The sequence below is a fragment of the Mastigoproctus giganteus genome, chromosome 6 (genome assembly GCF_048544385.1).
Source record: "Mastigoproctus giganteus isolate SK-2022 chromosome 6, ASM4854438v1, whole genome shotgun sequence".
NCBI classification, from domain to species: Eukaryota; Metazoa; Arthropoda; class Arachnida; order Uropygi; family Thelyphonidae; genus Mastigoproctus; species Mastigoproctus giganteus.
The window spans coordinates 207974416-207996262 of record NC_143580.1 but is presented as its reverse complement, the minus strand read 5'-3'; the positions used below and the strand labels follow the sequence as shown (position 1 = coordinate 207996262).

The window sequence follows — 21847 nt, the reverse complement described above, 5'->3', positions numbered from 1 at the left end:
CACCCAATAGACGGAGCAGTGGAAACTGCCGATATCCCCCAACAAAACAAAAGCTATCCTGTTAAATGGGGGACTGAATATCAGAAGACCATCTGTCATTAAGATTGGCATCACTTCTATTGGTCTAGTTGCAGACCTCAGATATTGTTGGATTATAATCGACAGCAGCCTCACCTTCTCTTCACATCTTCAATATCTTGTCGTGAAAATCAGAAAATATCATCATTGGTGAAAAGAATCGTACACAAGGATTGGGGCCTTTGCAGCTGAACCCTCTCACTGTTTTACAAGGCTGTCTTCCTGCCTATAGTTTGTTATGGCACTGGCACCTGGTTCATCAGACCCATGCTTGCCAGAAATACACAGAAGCTCCAAACAATCCAATGCACCATGCTATTATTTCGAGGGCCTGCTGCACAGTTAGTACAACTGCCTGTCTGGTCTTGGTCGGCAGCCTATCCCTTGACCTTAAGGTCATTCACTGTGGACATGCCTACCATCTCAGGAAAAGCATACCTACTACCTTCTTTCACTATAGTATAAACCTGACTAAAAACCTCAAACTTGAGAAGAAGAAGATATCTACAACAATATGGCAATCCTGATGACCAAAAGGCTGCGTTACCTAAAAATTCATCCCACAAGTTGCCTTCACCTGCCCCTGGTTCGCCTCAAGGTTATTTGCCTCTTTCATCATCACTGGACATGGCTCCCTAAATGTCAAACTGGCCAGCTTAGGTAAGACCTGCATTGCATCTGCAGGTTCCCAGAGGACTGGGAACATATACTTTTACCATTGCCCACACTATAATGATTACTGAGCAAAATTAATTACTGCCTTGCAAAGACTTCCTTCAGGTCAGGAACATCTCTTCCTTAGTAATCAGGAGAATACACTGCACTTTCACTGTTTGCCCAAGAAGGTTTTACCAGACTCAGAAATATTCTAAGAAACCTTGCCAGCATACCATCATTGTCTGAACTAAATACTTTTGATTCAACAACTATCAAGGACTTGCCCTCTTCACTGTTACGCAGATATGACTTGCTGACATTGGCTTGTCGATGTGGGACTCCTAACATTGGCTTTTCGATGTGGGACTCCTAATCTAAGCCTATGTCTGTCTTTTAGTTTGGGGTCCCATCCCACTTTGCAACTCCCTTTTCATCTTTGCAGTTTGGGCTTCCATCCCACCTTACAACTCCCTTTTCATCTTATGCAGATGTGACTTTCTGACATTGGCTTGTCAGTGTGGGACTACTAGTCTAAGCCTATATCTGTCTTTTAGTTTGGGCTCCCATCCGTCCTTGCAACTCCCTTTTCATCTTTGCCTGGCTAATAGCCACTATTTCAAATGGTTGCTGTCACTACAACTGCCCCTTTCCTTTTTTTTTTTTTCATTGGTTCCACCCTGGAAAGCTTGGGTGACCCTGTGGCTGGACTAGCCAGAATTTTCTTCCTGACCACTGCCTGGGCTTCCATGTGGTAGCGACAGGCAACATGGGGTCCTAAGCAGGGGTTCTGCAGCTGAATGGCCAGAAGAACAGCTCAACCCTACTCTACGCTGACACAAACTGCACTTTACACACATTCTGGCTTTACAGAGTTCTGTATACTTACTGTTTCTCTGTAACCACTCTGTTGTACAGAGAAACAAAAGCAGAGTTCTGGGTAACCACCAGTGCTGCTAGACAAACAACACTATGTCATCACTTCACACACTGCTGTTTGACAGTGATATATGGTTCACCTTTATTGTTTATTACTCTTCAATGATATGCTTTACTCCTTCTTCTAGATGTGGCTTGATGAGATCCTCTCAAGTTTGTGGACTTCTTACATTCAGCAGTATGGAGATGAATGGGATTGGAAACTTCAACAGTAGCTTCATTTGCCTATGCAAAGTGACCAGTGGAGCTCACTCAGATTTCAGAATGCACTCATTCTTTTTAAAGAATTTGTTGTCTTTTGCAAACTCTGCATGATTTTGAAATGCTCCAGTTTTCAAATTTTTTGAGTCATTAGTTGACTTTTTGCACTTAGGACTTTATTGCAGAAGACACACTGATCTGTTGTTTGTTATTTGGTTTTTAGGAGCACTAGCAACCAAGGCTGTATTGCTCCGGGAATATGCGATGGTCATTCCCTGACCTTTCCGCATCCTCCATATTTGGTGGTCACGGGCTCAAACCCCGGTCTAATCAAGAAGCGTGTGCTACGCACTGCTGCTCCTACCCACATGGCTACGGAGGCGCATAGAATGCACTGAGGCTGTTTTAATTCATTTGTTAATAGCATTAGTGAAGCTATAGTTTAAAAATGCTTCTGGATAACCATTTCTTTTATGTGGTCAAAAAAAAAAAAAAGTGAAGCATTAGTGAAGCTATAGTTTAAAAATGTTTCTGTATAATCATTTCTTTTATGTGGTCAAAAAAAAGTGATGACCATATTTTACAGACAGTAAGATGCAGACTGTAAGACATACCCACATTTAAGAAGTTAAATTTTGGGAAAAAATATTTTATTGCATATATTTGTAACAAATTTAAAAGTGCATATTAAACAAAAGGTCGGTACAGAATGAAACTTTTACTCATTGTATAGAGCCAGTATCATGTCATTGCTGATGTTACAGCCTGAACTTTCACTTTCTGCAAAGAGTGCATCATCTTTATCACCATCAATGATGTTGCTGATTCCATTTATTGAGCGATGTGGAAGCTCTCTAATGTTTCACAAACTCCCACTAATTTTTTACCCATTTGCATACCTGGGAAATAGTTGCTTCATTCATTCTATTGTGTCAACTTGTGATTTGGTGCTTTATCCATTTGGTATGCTCCTCATGCATGAATTTTTTAAAGATTATAGCAACTGAGTTTCCAGTGGTTACAGTTGGATAAGGCGTCCTGGAATTACAGTTATCCCTGTGTAATTCATCAACTGCCCTTTTTGTTGTCTCAGTTATGTGTGATCTGAAATAGTCTTGGAGATTTTGACCATATTGTCAAAAGTATCTTATGGTCCAGTAAATATGGTAATTATTTGTTCATATCAAAAAGCTGAAAAATAATTTTTTAAAATTGTAATATTTTACTGATGATAACTTTAATGAAGAAAGCCAAAACTATTTATATATTTAAAATCACATGGAAGAGCAAGTTTATTTATATATGCTTATTAAGCTGAAAATTGAATGCTATCATATGGACCACATACTGCCAACTGCAGGCACAACTGAACACTCTGGATTTTGCAAGTGACATATGGGTATTTTGAAAGTAATAGCATGGAACATACCTCTCCAGGTATATTTCAGCCAAATAATGTCTTTTTGCAGGTTGTAATCTGTTACTTATCTGTCCTTGTCAGTTTTTTTTCTGCAGAATAAAATAATATTTTATGTACACCTCTGGATTTTCAAGTAGAACAAAGGTGTGCAATAAAATGTGTTTAGTTAGGCCCAGAAAAATATTTGAAATAATGTTGTTAAATGTATTTCAAGGGGATATGTTTGGTGGTTGTTTGAGCGAAATAAAGTCTTCATAAAGTAAAATGTGTTTAGAAGAATCCACACTGAACTATGCAATGATGAATACAAACGGTGCTTAGTAAACCATTTATCCAGTGTAGGAGTACTTACCAAGTAACGTTTGCGAAAAATATTTAAGGATTTGCATTTTTTATTTTATGATATCTTTTAATGCAACGGTTTTCAACATACTTGTATACCTGGATCATGGGGTTGTAAACCATGTTAAGAATTACTGCCACATTCCATTTTATTGAATTATCATAATGTAGGATCCTTAAGCTCCTGAAACAGAATTAAGTATCATATTATATTTTTTTAATAATGAGGATTGAAATTTGAGTATATATAAAATAAAGTTTTGCTACAATAATGTATTCTAAAAATTTTTTGTGACATAATATTAGATTTGGACACCAAACAGTTCTTTTGTCAAGTGGATTGTTATTGACTCATGGTGGCTTTGGACAGAAGAATAAAAAGCATGAAAGATTAAATGATGTTGTATTGTCTGATCATTCAGGCAATTCCATGAGCTGTACTTTGGAAGATGGTATAAACTTATTAGGTAAAGCTTATTTTTTTTTTTTTAAGCTGGAGATTTATCACCCATTAATTGAAGTTACCATATCATGATATTTGCAATTAACAAAATATCACTACTTTTTTTAAACTTTGGCATTATTTTCCCTGAAACAAATAAATATTGTGTGTATAGATTACTTCTTGTTAATCTCTCCTAGTAGATATAGCCATATTGGAAAATTGAGCTTTGTTACGAGAATTTTCTTCTATATGCTTGTTAAAGTTTAGTAAACGGAGGAATAAATATGAGATGTAATCATAAAGTTTAGGGAATGACTTTGTATTTTAAAATTGTGGCATTGTAATGAGTCGTGACTTGTTTCAACATGTTTGGAACAAGATTCATTGAGTTATTTTACTTAGCAGGAAATTTGCATTAAATTTTGTTTTGAATTAGGAAAAGTGCAAAAGAAACCAGTGGAGTGTTAAAATCAGCATTTAGAGAAGATGCTGTGACATTTGAAGACGTTTCAGTGGTTTGCAAAGTTTAAAGAGTACCACTTGTCTGTTGAAGATGATCATCTGGCAGCCTTCAACTTCAAAAATGATTCAGTCACTCATGTTCATAATCTGATCAGGAGCAGTTGACATTTAACTATCCAAGAAATTATGTATGAAATTGCTATCGCTTATGGGTCATGTCGATAAATTTTAACACAAGATTTGGGAATGTGATGCCCTTCAGCTGAGTTTGCGGCCCACTTCCTTACTGATGATTGCCAAGAGCATCAAGTTCTCACTTGTCAGGATCTTTGTCAATGCCAGTCAGCAGTGGCATTGACAAAGATCACGACAATAAATAACTATAATCATGACAATAATGACATGATTTGTCACTGTCATTACTGGTGATGAATCATGGATGCATGGCTATGTACTTGAAACAAAGGCCTAGTCCTATGGAAGACTATCTTCTTCAAGGCCCAAAAAAAGCAAGAAAAACAATCTTGATCAAATGCGAAGATCCTGCTTATCATATTTTTTTGACTTGTTCATTATGAATTTGAACTACAAAACAGTTCTATAGTGATTGATGAAAACCACCAGGAAAGTGGGCTTCAAGCAATTGGCACTTGTAACGTGACAATGCCTCTTTCCATTCAAAAATTTCTTGCAAGATACTCCACCACTCATCAGATTTAGTTCCCTGTGATTTTTTTTTTTTTTTTACCCGAGCTTAAAGCTCCCTTGAAAGGTCAATGATTTGCAACAGCCAAGGAGATTATTCAGAAATACGACATAGGAACTCTATTGGCAATTCTGAAAGAAGTCTATCATGAATGTTTTCAGAAGTTGCAGAACCATTGGAATTGATGTATTCAGTATCAAGGAGACCACTTCAAAGGAGATCCATCCAAATAGCTTGTAAGCTTCATCATTTCCCAAATATTAGTACATCCTCCAAAATTTTTGATCACATCATTTATAAACATGCACTAAACTGAGCCATTTGTGGCAACACAATTATTTGATTATCAGATGAGGTGGAAGTGCTTTATTAAGTCCCTTGCTCATTGTGACTAAGAAAATAAGTTGGTAATTAATGGCAAAAAAAATCCAAACATCCTAGCAATAGGAAAATGATTGCATGAAAATTTGACCTTCAAACAAATGACTACCAAATTTTGTTTAAAAGCTGAGATACTGTTATCAGAGCAGTAATGTCTCTTCTTTTAAATAGGTTAATTAGCCTTTTAGTGAATTATTTTTCTCAAAATGATACAAATTGATTGAGGTCTATAAGGCCTTGAATGGTTTGAGCAAGCTCAATGCTGATGGGATTCTGCCTCTTGCCCAGATTAATCGCCTGAGGGGACATAAATTCAAATTGAGGAAAGACAGGTTTAGAATATCTCTATGGAAGTTTGCCTTTAGCCAGCGTGTGGTTGATTGCTGGAACAAACTTCCATCTGTTGTTGTTATAGAAGTTGACAACTTAAATAAATTCAAGGCAGAAGTAGACAAACATTTGGAGTGAATGGATGGATGAATGAAATCGGGTTTTTTTTTTTTTTTTTTGGCTGATGGTGTATAAGCTTGCTTTCTTGCATCATATGCCTCTACTAATGCTAACTTTAGCATTAGTAGACCTCTAGTCTCCAGTACGCAGGCCTCTAGACCTGTACGCAGTACTCAAGGTGGCCTGACCATTACCTTATGCAGGGGGATAATCACCTCCTTATCCCTGCTAGCAAAATTCCTGTATATCATTGACAAAACTCCATGGCCTGCTTTGGCAGCCTGTCTGTACTGCTCAGAAAACTTCATATCTGACTGCACAATTATCCCCAGGTCTCTTTCATTCTCCACTACCCTGAGTGTAGTACTGCACAGTTGGTACATTTCTCTGGGGTTACTGCTTCCCATATGTAGTACTTTGCATTTGTCAATGTTAAACTTCAGTTGTCACTTTCAGCCCATCTGTCCAACTTTTCTAGATCCTGTTGCAGTAGCATACTGTCATTAACAACCCTTGTATCATCTGCAAATTTTGACATTAAGCCTGATATACCTTCATCAATATCATTGATAAATATACAAAACAACAATGGTCCCAACACCGAACCGTGGTGGACTCCACTAATAACATTAGTACATGAAGAGCAGTGTCCATTGATTACCATTCTCTGTCTTCTCCCACTCAATCATCCTTTTATCCATTGTAGAAAATTGCCCTTAATGACATACTGTTCCAATTTATACAGTAGTCTTCCACGTGCAACAGTATCAAAAGCTTTCCTGAAATCCAAGTATATGATATCAAAATTATTTTTTGCATCATACATACATACAATGGTTATCACAATAGCACTATATACAGCACTATATAGGCAGACTGGCCATAGGACTTACTGGGGAAACTCTATGGGCCGGAGGCCAGTGTAATTTTGGCCATAAAACACTAGAATGAGGCCGCTACAAATTTGCCCCTTAAGAATTTTTGACCCATTCTGCCTCTGATACATACTGTATGCGCACAGCATACACACACATACACACGCGCAAACACACTTAGAATATAAAATAAGAATATGCCAGTTGTGTGGTAATTAAAAGTAAACCAATACCTAACTACAGCAACAAAGAGGGTGGAATAAATCGAAATAAAGGTGTTGCAGAAGGGATGTGCTCCTAAAATAGTTAGTTAAAAAAAAATACAAAATATAAATTTAGAAAAGTGTCATTTAATTGAAATTAGTTTTTCCCATTTGATGGCACCTGATCCCAGTTTTTTTTTTTATGAAAACTCCAAGCACGAACGATATTAGAACCTAAAGTACTTAGTACCACGTATGGGTTAAAGGTAAGAAAATGAAAAATGCATTTGTTAACATTAGACCTGAATTTCTGTAGATTCTAATTTTCTGGAAATACATATTAAGGGAAGTTATTCCAGGAAACGGAAGTTCAAGGAATAAATTAGAAGAAAAGAGAAAAGTTGGTTCTGTGAGATTGAAGCTGGACAGTAAAAGGATGTGGCATGTGTTTGGAGTGGTTTTGAAGAGAGAGAGAGTGGGAATTAAAGAAGCCAATTCAGAACAGTGGCCAACAAATCAGAATGTCCTAATTGGGGATTTTAACTTTCCAGATGTTGACTGGAATTTGACAGTTGGTCACTCATGGACTACCAAGACTTGTGCAATTTCTGGGATGACTGTTTTCTACAGCAGCATGTTAGATAGGAAATAATACTCTTGATCTGGCTATCAGCAGTGGCTACTACTTTTTGCAGATCAGTTTGTTCTTCTAGTTTGACTGTTAATGGTGTATTTGGTAGTAAGAAAAGGTGAGGAGAACATGTTGAAGTAATACAATTTTTAGATATGATGTACACACAGCAAGAATATGCCCAGCTCTTTGCCATAACATGGCTCGACAATACCCTGCCACCCATATACACTGCTTGGACAGTTACTGTCTGGCAGAGTAGAGGCAGTGAGATTGTACACTAGTTGTTGCATTGTACCTTTGGATGTAAGGAAGATTGGATCTCATCACTATGCCTATTATAACCTCAAAAAAGATATCAATTGTACTGCATGATGGAAGAGCTGGGGGATTGCCGGAGCTTTGCTGTGGAAACTAAACACCACAGCAAAGTTAGAGGCTTGAAGTAGTTTCCACCACTTTAAGCCTCCAATAAGCAAAGTGGTGGTATTGCACTGGTTGATGAGAGTCATCTACCACCTAGTATTCTTCTGTGTGGTGTGGACGCCACACTTCAGCCATTGGTTTGCACCGAATTTCAATAAAGTCTGGTTGTTTTGTGATAACCATATCCTCTGCTTGCACCTTCACAATGGTGGGACTGTTAGTTATCACTCATGTGCAAGTCCAAAAATACAGCACCTAGTATACTGGAGGTGACCAAATGAGTGTAACTAACAGTCCCGCCATCATGAAGATGCAAGCAGAGGATTTGGTTGTTACAGAATGACCGGACTTTACTGAAATTTGGTCATCTTGACTCAAGTGTTACCCGAATATCAGTTCCATCAGTATTTTAGACTTCCAGGTAGCAAGCCCAGCTTGTCATACTTGAGAGAATGTCTATAACAGCCTCAAGGACCAAGTTGCATGAAATATCACTATAAAGGAGATGAAATTAACCACAACAATGTGACCAACAGGATGAAACAATAAATAAAAAAATCTTTGAAAGGCCAATGTCTGTTTTATTATTTTTCCTTTGTTTCACCTTTGAAAGGTCACATTGTTGGCGTTGGTTTTGTCTATGTTTATAGTGATATTTTTATGCAAATTTGCAATCTGGTGCCATCAGTGGGGAACCTCACTAAATTTGAATAATTGGCATATTTTGAAAATTATTTTAAGAGTACATTCCTCTGGAACACCCTTTGACTTGATTTATTCCCCCTTCATTTTTTGCTGTAATTATTTACTAGTTTGTTTTACTTGCCATATACTTGGTTTGCCATAACGACTAGCATATTCTTATTTTATATTCTAATTATATTTCTGCAACATGTGGTAATGCTTTAGAGCCACTGATATTTGCTATACTGATTTTCTTCCTTTTTCCATTTTTATTACTTATTTAAAGTTTATTGTTATATATGTTGTGTATATTCACTTTTATTTGTTTTACCTAATTGTTGTGCTGTAGTCACAGGCAGCTGTATGGCATCTTTGAAGGCAAAATTATGAGAGAAATAGACATAGATTAATTATTCCATTAATGCTGTCCACAGTTTTCAGCACCGCTTTTTTTATGCAGGATGAAGCACCAGCTCTCTATGCAAAAATTGTCCACGAATTCTTAGATAAAAGGTTCTCAAGTTGATGGATTGGATGGCAGGGTTCGCTTGAATGGCTACTGTGTTGCCAGATTTAGCATCCTGTGATTACTTTTTGTGGGGATTCTTAAAAGATAAAGTATTTAGTAATAAGCACAGGCCTGTACTGGAGCTTCATATGTCAACAGTTAGAGAATTTGAAAATATTTCTGAGGAATTGTGCTTTGTTGTGTTCCCAAAACAGTTTTGTAAAGAACAAAGTGGTGACTATATTGGACTTTTTTTTTTTTTTTTTTTAAGTTTATGTATGCCCTTTATGTTGTGCCAACATTAATTAAAATGTATATGTAAAATAGTGTTGTTATTTACAGTCAAACACGTTTCCTTATTTATGGACCACCTTATACTTTAGTTAAAATATATATATAGTGGCGGACAAAAAAACTGCATCATCCTAAAAAAAGTAACATTCGTAGTGAAACGTATAAGATATTATTTGATTACAGTCATTTTGTTTGTTGCAAAGCAAAGGTATTGCATCAGATAACACTTCTATTGCATCAGCCATTTCTATAAATATGGCGTTGGAAGGGTATACATTCTCATTAGTATCCTATTTTGCAGAGGTGTAAGCATGGCTCCATATGTTCAGTTGACACCAAGAAAAAAACGTGTAGCTGTTGCTTTGTCCCAGGAAGGGCTTTCCAAACGTGCTATTGCTGATAAAACAGGCTGTCAATAGTATCCCAGGTGCTGAAATTAACGCGTGAAACCAGTGATGTGAAGAAAAGACCTGAATCGGGCCATAAGAGTGACTATGTCTTCCTAAGATTGATATTTGAAACGGCTATGCCTTCATAATCGCCATGCTAGTTATAGTCCTGATCTAAAACTGACCTCTGTGATCGCCTCTGGTATCGAAAAAAAGTGCATGAACTATTCAAAGACAGCTTTCAGAATGTGGTCTGCATGCCTATCGACCAAAGAAGAAGCCTTTGTTGACCCAACAAATGAGGAAGAAATGACTTGCTTGGGATAAAATACATGTTTCATAGACAAAAGAGCAATGGAACAATGGAACACTGTCATCTTTTCTGATGAATCGAAATTCAACCTGCATGGCTCGGATGGGAAGCAATATGTCAGAAGACGAAAATCGCAGGCATTCCATCCTGACTGCATAACACTGACTGTAAAGTTCCCAGCCGGTCAAGTCACATGGTCTGGGGATGCATAACAAGAAAAGGGGTTGGGCAAATTAAGTTTATTAATGGAACGGTGAATGCAAAAACCTACACTGCCATCTTGGAGGAGTGCCTGAAACCTGTTATTAGGGATCACCACACAGACATCCAAAACTGCATTTTTCAACAGGGTTCAGCACCTTGCCACACAGCAAAATTGGTAAGTTTTATGCTATTTAGATTTAATGATGAGTTTGTCTTCTTGTCTCACAAGGCTTAAAATGTTTTTCTCCCTTAAGGTGCAGTCATACCTCAGAAATGCTGGCATTACAGTGTTGGACTGGCCAGCAACAGTCAGATTTGACACTATTGAAAATTGCTGGTACATAATGTCATCTAAAATTGCTCAGAAGTAGCCAACAAGTAAGATTTAGTTGGGAGATCGTAAGGGTGTGGTACCACGAAATTGGGCAACCTTATATTCAGAAGTTAATTAATTCTATGCCAGATCATTGCAAGGCTGTAATTGCAGGTCGAGAAGGAACAACAAAATATTGAGGACTTATTTTGCTGATTTACAGTACATAATACTAATACATTAACTTGTCATTTCAGTTTGTACACGTAAATGCAATAAAATGTGTTTGGTTGTCATGATTTCTCATATTTCCATTAATTACGCATTTTGGGAAGATATTTATGGAAATTAGGTATATTAGTTGGAGTCGTTTTATTGTATTTCATTCATAGAGATATATATCTCATCTAACAAATGCATTTCGAACATTTTTGCAACCCACAATGCAGTTCAAAACACATTATTTGAAAAATTCCCAAGTGATGCAGTTTTTTTTTTTGTACAACACTGTATACAAAGGGTACTAGGAAAGTTTTGCAATATGACGCAACAATGAATCACAGGAAGCTGCTTGTTGCTGCATGTTGAGATATGTTCATACATGCATAGTAGCCGCCGCGCCAAGTCGATGGGCTCAGTTATTCATTAGTAGTGAGAGTGTAAAGTGCTTGCGATGGCATCGTGGTCACGAAATGAGATAAGGACAGTTTTGCGGTATAATTTCGTGCGTGGTTTAACCACAGACCAGTGCTTAGAAGAAATGACTTTTGCACTAGATGATGATTGTCCACATCGTACAACGATATTCAGGTGGTTTGGAGGATTCCAAAGGGGAAATTTCACTCTGGAGGATTCTGAGAGGCCGGGAAGGCCACGAACGTCAGTTACGGAGGAAAACGTTACTGCCGTGAGGAAAATGCTTGACGAAAACAGGCGAGTGACCTACCAACAGATAGAGGATACTTTGGGCCTAAATGCACCAGCAATTCGTTCGATTCTGCAAGATCATTTGCACGTGAAGAAACTTTGTTCTCTCTGGGTGCCGCATCAACTGACTGAAGAGCAGATGACACGACGTGTGACTTGGTGCCGGGAGATGTTAAAAAAGTTTGATGAGGGACAATCTCGGTATGTGAACAACATCGTGACAGGTGACGAGACTTGGCTGTACTATTACGATCTGCCGACCAAGGCTCAAAACAAAGTTTGGGTCTTTGATGATGACGACACACCCGTAATTGTCAGAAAATCCCGATCTGTAAAGAAGAAAATGATAGCTGTATTTTTCAAATCAAATGGAATTGTGGAACGTGTCGTTTTGGACACGCAGAAGACAGTCACAGCTAAGTGGTATACTGAACAATGCCTGCCTAAAGTCATTGGATCTATGAAGAACCTGCGGCCAAAGTCAAGAATGGACACCTGGTACCTCCATCACGATAATGCTCTAGCTCACCGCGCCAAAGCCTGCACCGAATATTTGACCACGACAGGACTGAAACTTCTCGAGCACCCTCCCTACAGTTCAGACCTTGCTCCCTGCGACTTTGCACTGTTCTCGCATGTGAAAATGAAGCTAAAAGGGAGCTGGTTTTCCAGTGATGAGGACCTTCTACGGGCTTGGGACAACGAGTGTGCTTTACTCCCTAGTGAAACTTGGCAGAACTGGTTTAAAGATTGGTTTCGGGGGATGGAGAGGTGTATTGAATGTAGAGGAAATTACTTTGAAAAAATTAAATAAACAAAGCTGTATTGCAAAACTTTCCTAGTACCCTTTGTACTTGACATTGAAATTACAACACCCAGAATGGTTGGAAGTTCATGCAAATCGGCAGCAGATGAGTTGAACTGAGATATACAAATGATTAAAATACAGGACCAATCGGGTGGAAGCTTCGGCTAATATAAAAACAAACACAGAGATCGTGGAGTTCAAAGCAGTGCATGTGTGATGCAGTTAACAGGTTTCTGTCTTGCAGGAACCAACTTCAGAGTGCAAGGAGATTGTAAAGAATGTCGAAGCATTATGTTTGACACCGATAACAGCAACTCAGTGACTCTAACAGAGGGCAGATTATCAGCCTTTGAGAGGCTGGATGGTTGCTTTTGTTGTATACCACAGTGCACCGATGTTGGCAACAGTGGTGGCAGGAAGGTACAACTGCTCGTTGAATGGGAGGATCATCTTATCCATCAACAGAGTTACACTTCACCTTCAGCCATGTTGGCTACCGTCCAACAAGCTGTTATATCAGTTGGCTCTCACCCCATCACACCATTGCATGCTAACTGCAAGAAGGGACTGTCATGTATACCGGCCATTGCATCAGCTACCCCTGACTGCTGCTCATTGTTGAATAGATGGAATTGTGCCATGCACAGGCTGCCTGGGATACAGAATGGCCCATGTCTGCTTGGAGTCTGATGATCGGGCTCCAAGTACGACAACAACATTGTGATCCTAGAGCCATTGTTGAATGCCATACTGCACATCCTGATGGTGTTTATGGTTTGGGAAGCAATCAGTTTTGACGTTCATCCTTGGTGTTCAATGACAACCTGATTGCTCACTGCTATGTCACAGATTCGGGAACTCCTCACTCTTGCCTTCTTTACTGGAGTGTGTGATACTATTTTCCACCAGAATAATGCCTGAACATACATACTGCAGAGGTTTCCTCTGCACGTTTTTCTGGTGTGGACATACTGTCTTTGCCAGCCAGTTCCCAGATTTCTCCCCCATCAAGGATGTGTGGGCTATGGTTGGACACCATCTACACAGCCAGCCACAGCTAGCATAGACCATGGATGTTTTGCAGGATCGTGTGCAAGAGCCTTGGTGGTTAACACACAGAGGTTATTTGACACCTGTATGACTCAGTATATCTGCGACCATGGTGGATTTACATCATATTCATCTGTCCGTTGCAAGCATCATTTTGTGTCATTAAAGGGTGTGCGCGTGTGTGCATGCGTGCGCGCACACACACACACACACACACACACACTCTCTCTCTCTCTGTTTTGTGCATGCAACTTTTAATATGTGTTCCTTTATTCCTTGGCTAGTATAACTTAAGTATCCTCTCTGTATTCCTGTTTCTTCAGGGTGGCAGCAACAATTTCAGGGTGCCTGGCTGCAAGGTGCCTCCATAGCCAGGTGGGTAGGAGCAGCAGTGCGTAGCACACTCTTCTTGATTAGACAGTGGTTCAAGCCCGTCACCACCAAATACGGAGGATGCGGAAAGGTTCAGAGAATGACCACCACATATCCCAGAGCAATATGGCCTTAGTTGCTAATGCTCCTAAAAACCAAAAAAACAAAAAAAATAAACAAGCTTCTTGATTAGACCGGGTACGAGCCCATGACCACCAAATACGGAGGTTGCGGAAAGGTCAGGGAATGACCACCGCATATCCCCGGAGCAATATGGCCTTAGTTGCTAATGCTCCTAAAAACCAAATAATAACAACAACAGCAGCCTGGCTGCGATTTCATTGTTATAGAGCGTATATGAATGAATCTTAAACAGAAACATCAGTAAGTGCTGCAGTAGTCTTTCTGATGACCACTATCTCTGTTGCTCTGCCATCTTCCATGACAATGTGGTAATTTTGACACTTCTTTCTCATTATGAGAAGTTTCAATTTGTAGCTTTTTGGACACTGGAGGAATTCTGAAAAGTGAGGGAAGGAAGGAATAGAGTTATTCTTGAGTTTTCAGCCTGCATAACATGAAAATTAACCAATGGACACACACACACACACACAACACAAATATGGCCGTAGATACCAATGTGCTATGTTAGTGAAAACAACAATGGTAAGGTGTTCTGCCACTTTCTTGCAGTATTTGTTTGTAATAAAGTTGGGAGTGGCAAACTTTATTGAATAAAGGAAGTAACTATTTCAAGACTTCCCAACAGAACACTGATACAGAAGGTGAAAATATATGTGCAATGTGTAAAATAATGGACAAATAATATCTCATTGTAACACAGTATTCCTTCTTTAGGCGTACCACTGAGAAGGGAATGTAAAGCCTTTGACAAATGATGAGTTGTATATCTTTTGTTCGTACCAATTATTTTGAATAAAAAAATGTTTTGATTTCAGTTGTGCTTTCTTGGACCACATTGGTATCGTAAATAGAGGACCATTCTAAGTTATACCCAATTGTGTGATAGCAAACTTAAGTTTAAACCAGATTTCTTTAAAATTTGTAAATTAATTGAAAGGTTATTATAATATATTGTCCCTTTAATTTATTCAAGAATTTTTTTTAACAGATTTTTATGTTTTTATACTACCTTCCCCTTAGGTAATCGAATGCATCACTCAATGGTTTGTATAAGCAGTAGCCGCATCCTTATTATTGGTGGGCGAACATCACCTGACAAAGCATGTGATGGAATATTAATACTTTATCCGAGAGATGGTGGCCAACAACGTAGAGATCAGAGTGAACATAAGCCATTTCCACAGAGCTCTTCAGCTAGTTATAGGAATAGTTCTAATGCAGAATCATCATTGCCATTAGTGGGACATAATATAAAATTTCATTTAGATTCAAATAATGTACTATCCCAAGGAACATCTCCTACTTTGGATTCAGATGCTGTTTCTGTTAAAGAAATGATAGATACTGGAAAATCTACTTCCTCGTTTTTACAGTTTTCAAATTATGTCTGTAAGCACGTAGAAGTAACAGGCTGTATACCACCATCAAGGTGGCGACATACATTGACAGTAGCCACAGTTAATGGTATGTACGTATATTTCTTCTTCAGCAACTATGAATATTTACTTATTTTATGAGATAATTTTATAGATTTTTGTACTTGTTTAGGAATAAATTAGAATATAGATAATTATGATCCTTTAATTAATATGTTGTCATAAACAAGAAAGCATTCTTATAGTTAAACATCGTTCAACGTTGTGTACATTGAGATATAAGTCCATAATTTTCAGAAGTACCTTAGGATCTCAGTTATCTGCGTTTCTGTTAACGTTAATTGAGCCAGCCAGCCAAAGCCAAAACAAGAAAAAGGATAGGACAGTATTGTTAAAACAATGTATGATTAAACCAGAAGTGAAAGATTTCTAGATAAATATCATCTGTCTCAGAATTGTTTGTGCAAGAATGTGTTAGGCTGATAAGCTATGTCACTTTTGACAACTTCTCAGATTGGAAAATGTTAACCACTAGAATGAAAACATTTTACAACAAAAAAACAAGAAAATACAGTCAACTTAGAATTTTCCAGATTTCAGGTGTTCATTCTCATAAAAAACTGAAAAATATTGCATTTCTATACTGGAACTTATTGTACATAGTACTGTACAAGTGTAGCCTTTCTTTCAAAGTTTATTTCTGAAGGGGAAATTTTGTCATTTTCCAAATATGAAAATCATGGACAGTGGTGCTGTTACTAGCCCCCTGGCCACACATAAGCTGTCATACATTGGTCTGTCTTGATGGCATTGTCTATCAAGAAAACATTTCCTTCTGGACATGGATCATCCTCCAGAATTTCTTAATTCACTATAACAATTTGCCCATATGTAGAGTTGTGTGCACGACACAAAGTTGCCATCTGCTGGAAAGACTCCCTCCATTGTAAGAAGCTGAATAACAATATATTACACCAGCTTGGATGCATCTGTGAAACGACATGACATTGTGAATGTCATGTCGTTTCTGCTGCCAAACATTCGCTTGTTGTGCACACAGGATAACAAACTGCGCTGTCGTTCAGTAAAACATTTGAACTAATCCCTAAATTTACACCAGTGGCATTGGGGTGCAGTTTAAATCTTATTTTCATTTTATTTATCATTGTAAGATGTACAAAGGATTTATGAAAAATGTATACTTGATCTTTCAAACTTATTTTATATAATTAAGGTTCTCATTTGTTAAAAAAGGAAATATTTCTTGATTTAATACTAATTAATGTGATGTTGATCTTTCAATAAATTTTGTAACTTAAATTTCAAATTTATTTTTGTAGATTACATGTTTAGTGTTTTCCCAGATATCTAATGCTGTAAATGTTTGGTGATTTAGATGCTGAGAAAGCTGTTTTGTTTGGTGGGAAGACTTTGGAATATGATGCTCTGAATGATTGCTATATATTGGATGTCACATTATGGAAATGGGATCAGGTAAATTTCGTTTGGATTTCACAAAGATGGAGTTTGGGAGTTTGACACACACACATATGCATAATTTGTAAATTAATGTAATGTGAATGTTTTTTATCATTCATGGTAACACCACTTAGCATACTGTAGACCCGAAGAATTCAAAACCAGACACCAGAAAAAAATTTTGATCTTATTTTTTTTAAAAATTGTCTTAATACTAAATTAAATCTTAATATGAAATTTAACTAAATATTCTAGAAGAACTGCGAATTTTTTGTAAATGTGAAAATTTGCAGTTAATGGTATTTCATTTATGTAGGTTGTTCCTCAACAAGAAAGTCCTAGTGCTCGCCATTCTCACTCAGCCTCATTTTGGAAGAAAGCACAGAGCATTATAATTACAGGAGGACTAGGAACAAATGACAGTCCTTTAAACTGTATTTATCAGTTTTGCATTATGAGCAGAAAATGGATTAGTCTGCCTGTTATGGGTCTACTTCCTAGGTAAATTTCATTTTAGGAAAATATAAAGCTTTGTTCAGCAGAACTTGAGAGTAATATATTTCTTAAATTTTTTACTTACCACTGCTTTTGCGAGAAATCACTATTTGGAATAGCCTTCTATGATAGCACCCATTCTGTTATCTCTCTTGCCATTTTCAGTTTAGTAGTCTGTTTTCTACTAGCTGCATTGTGTGGTACTTGAATGGTCTCTGTATCTGTCTTAAAGTCTCTTCAGACTTCAAGACAGACACAGATCTGCTGGATTAAGAAGTATGGATATTAATGTACAGTGGACTCCCACTTTACGATGGGTTCACTATACAATCAAATTACTTAACAATGGACTCTCCATAATAAAATACCTTTCACTATACAATATGTAGTAAGTGTGGGATATTGTCATCATGTTTGCAAATTGAATTTTTATTCTATATTTTAATTAATTAATTCTATTAATTGGAGCTTAAAAAATAGGAATGAAGAGAAGATTCTGAAAATTTATTTTTGTTTTTTATATGATTTCAGTGAAGGGGAAACACATTTCACTATAATACTGTAAAGTAAAAACCCACAGAATTCCAGTTATCGGTATTATCGCAAATGCAATAAGATAGAGTTTACTACCCAGTTATAATAGCTTGCGCTAACAGAAAAGCCCAATAAACTGGAAAGAGCAAATTGTTTTTATTGTTTTATGGTTGTGACCTCCAGAAACGTGTTTTAGAAAAATATCACAAATGCATTCAAAATTCATTCTTATAACAAAACATAGCAATAAACGGTGAAAGTGTAGTGCATTTTAATAATTTGAGTGGCTGATTCTACTAACCAGTGATCACCGGTGCCTACGTATTTCGCTCTACAATGGCTTACGATAGTCTCCGACCGGACCACGTGGTCCGGTCAGAGACTATCGTCTCAGCCAGTAGCAGCATTTGTAAACATGTTGGGCATGTGTTTTGTTTTCGTATCCTTTAGTTCAAGTAATTTTTTTGTGCTTACTTTCCATAAATTTACTGTATTGAATTCTTGAACATACAACATTGCGTAATATGGCCCCTAAAGAGTGCAGTAAGAAGAAAATTTCAATTAAAATTAAACAAGAAATAGTGAAAAAACATGATGATGGTGCTAAAATTAGTTCATTGGTGCGCGAATATGGTTTTTCACAGTCGACCATTTCTACCATAGAGAAACAAAAATAAAACCTTAAAAAAGTTAACGTAAGTGATGAATTTAACACAGTCCAAAAAGACAGAGAACTGATTGTAGAAATGGAAAGGCTTTTGTTGCTGTGGTTAAAATAAAAACAAATGAAGGGTGATACAGTTCCTGGATAATACATTTGTGAACATGCAAAGCAGATTTTTGAGGACCTAGACTAAAACACCTTCACCTAGTGATACATGATATGGGGACTGTAAAGCTAGCAAAGGTAGTTTGACCGCTTTAGAAAAAGGTCTGATATTAAAAGTCATGGAGAGGCTTGCAGTGCTGATCAGGAAGCAGCTGAAAACTTTAAGGTGGAGTTTCAAGAGCTCGTTGAGAAGGAGGGTTACCGTCCTCAACAAGTCTTTAATACAGACGAAACGGGCCTCTTTTGGAAAAGGATGCCTAGGCAAACATACATCACAAAAGAAGGGACCTCATTGCCTGGTCATAAGCCTGTGAAGGATAGGCTTACTCTGCTATTAGGGTCCAATGCCTGTGGTGATTTTAAACTTAAGCCAATGTTGGTTTACAACTCAGAAACTCCCAGAGTGTTTAAACAGCAAAAGGTTATCAAAAGCAGGTTGGGTGTCTTTTGGCGGTTTAACAAGGCCTGGGTGACAAGATACCTCTTCAATGAATGGATATTTGAAGTGTTTTGTCCTTCAGTCAAAGGTTACTTAGAAAAAAACAAATTTCCTGTAAAGGCACTGTTAATTTTGGATAATGCTCCAGGTCATGATCCCCAACTTGCCCAATCTCTGGAGGAGCAATTTAACTTCATTACTGTCAAATTTCTCCCACCCAATACCACCCCTCTGCTTCAGCTGATGGATCAGCAAGTGATTGCCAACTTTAAAAAAATTTACACAAAGAAGATGCTTGAGAAGTGCTTTGAAGAGACTTCAGGAGACAGAGCCATCACCTTAAAGGAATTCTAGAAGACCAGGTTTAACATCTTAGACTGTGTACAAATGATTGTCAATTCTTGGAATGAAGTTTCAGCTCAGTGCAGCCTGGAAGAACTTATGGCCTTCAGTCATCCATGATTTTGAAGGATTTGAAGCTGAAGGTGTTCTAGAACAGGAAATTATCACTCTTGGTGAGTCCTTGGCTCTAGAGATTGATATGGCAGATGTGGAGGAGTTAATTGCAGACCATGGAAGGGAGTTGACAGCAGAGGAACTCCAGGAATTAGTGGAGACGAGGAGGATGACTGTGTAGCAACAACTCAAGAAATTAAGGACATGTTTGCTGCATGGGATATTGTGAAGAGGACAGTAAGAAAAAAACCCAGATATTGAAACCACTGAATTGATGACCTGCAGATTTGAAGATTGGGCGTTAAGTTATTTCAAGAACCTTCAGAGAAAGCGCCAAAAGCAAACCATTTTGGACAGTTTTTATACCATAAGTGGCAAGAGGCAACGATCGGAAAGAACACCAGATCCTGAAGGTTGTCCTGATATCTTGATGGTAAAAGATTCTCTTCCAGCTCCATCACTGCACCACCATTGACACAGCTTTTCCAATGCAAGTTAAATGAAAATTATGATTTTTGTTTTTTTAATGTTTATAATTATGAATTATCATTTTAAACATTTTTTTGGGATGGGAGGGAATAAGTAAAAATGTGTGGCACCATCAGCATTTTTTTTTTTCTTTAAACTTGTATCACGCTCTACTGTTTATTCCAGTGTATAAGACGCACCACAATTTTAGGGCGAGTTATTCTTAGATAAAAGGTGCGTGGTTTACATTGGAAAATACAGTATTCAGTATAAAACTAATACAATTTCTGTTATAAAAATTACCTTTTACAGAGATAAATAGCTTAGTTATATAGTGGAAATTTCAGCTTCCGAGGACTTGGAATGAACTATCAAAAAACAGTGTGTTATTGGGTTCACATTACGATATTTTCACACTATGATGGTGTCTCTGGAATGAATTAATATTGTAAAGCGGGGTTCCACTGTATATATATCAGGGACCTTCTTCCATTGATTGTAATTCTTGTTGTTAATATGCAACACACCCTTCCTTGCACTGCATAAATAGGCATAATTAATGTTCCTTAAATGTCAGTTTTCTAATAAAACTGCTTTTATTAGTTTTTTTTCCCAGGTAACATTTACTAAATTATGAGGGGTGTGTGTGTGTTTTTTTTTTTTTTTTTTTTTGTGTGACTTGAATTATAAACAATGCTACTCCAATACTGGTATCTGTATAAACTGCACATATTCACCTAAAAGGCTGATGTTTACCTTTTAAATATATAATTATAGATTTTTTTTTTTTTACTCATCCTTCCCCCTCAATATTGGTTTGGGTCTAATATAATATAGTGGATCTGCACAGGACTCTACTGAATATACAGTATAATTTGGCTTTTTTGAAAAAATGCTGAAATATCTAAAATTTTAAGGTCAACTTGTAATTGGGTATGAAATCCTAAGCTTGAATTAAAGGCACATGCTTATGGTTAGAAAGATAATGAATTAATGCCAATATATTTACAATGTATTACATTTATATATTTACACAAATGTATATTGCACCCTGCCTTTTAAAACTCAAGAATTTGTTCATCTTAAGACAAAAATATTTAATGGAATTCATCAGGAGTTACATTTACAGACTTATTTTTTTGAGGTCTTGAAAATTAAACTTTCAAGATTGTCAGTTTCTTATAGCAAATTCTCCTCTGTATTGAGGTATTGTTTACAGAGAAATCAATTTGCAGTATGGTATTAAACAGGCAACAAGGAATGGCTTGCTTACATAACCAGAGCCTCCTCTGCACACATATAGCATCAATAAGAGTGATTTCACATCATCTATTCCTGTAGATTTTGGTTTGTTTTGTCTGTATATGCTTACCACTTTTTTTTGTAGTCTGCTGAAAGAAAGAGCAGACAATTGAATTAAAACATAGCTCTTAATGCATATTAAGAGCCACATTAAGAGCTACGTTTTGGCTCTTAATGCATATTTTGCTGTGACATCACTATGTGAATTTTAAAGGCAAAAAAAAAAATATATTCACTTATACAACATATA

The 21847-nt window shown here is 37.2% G+C and overlaps 1 protein-coding gene across 1 annotated transcript in view; it reads left to right on the top strand.

Moving 5' to 3' along the window:
- LOC150084911 (tRNA wybutosine-synthesizing protein 4-like) overlaps nt 1-21847 on the top strand; it is a 156719-nt gene that overhangs the window by 114602 nt on the left and 20270 nt on the right. Inside the window, exons 13-16 of the mRNA XM_090375637.1 lie at nt 3941-4101; nt 15240-15683; nt 16992-17089; nt 17391-17575. Coding sequence (XP_090231763.1) covers nt 3941-4101; nt 15240-15683; nt 16992-17089; nt 17391-17575 — 888 coding nt within the window. The remainder of the gene's footprint in view (nt 1-3940; nt 4102-15239; nt 15684-16991; nt 17090-17390; nt 17576-21847) is intronic.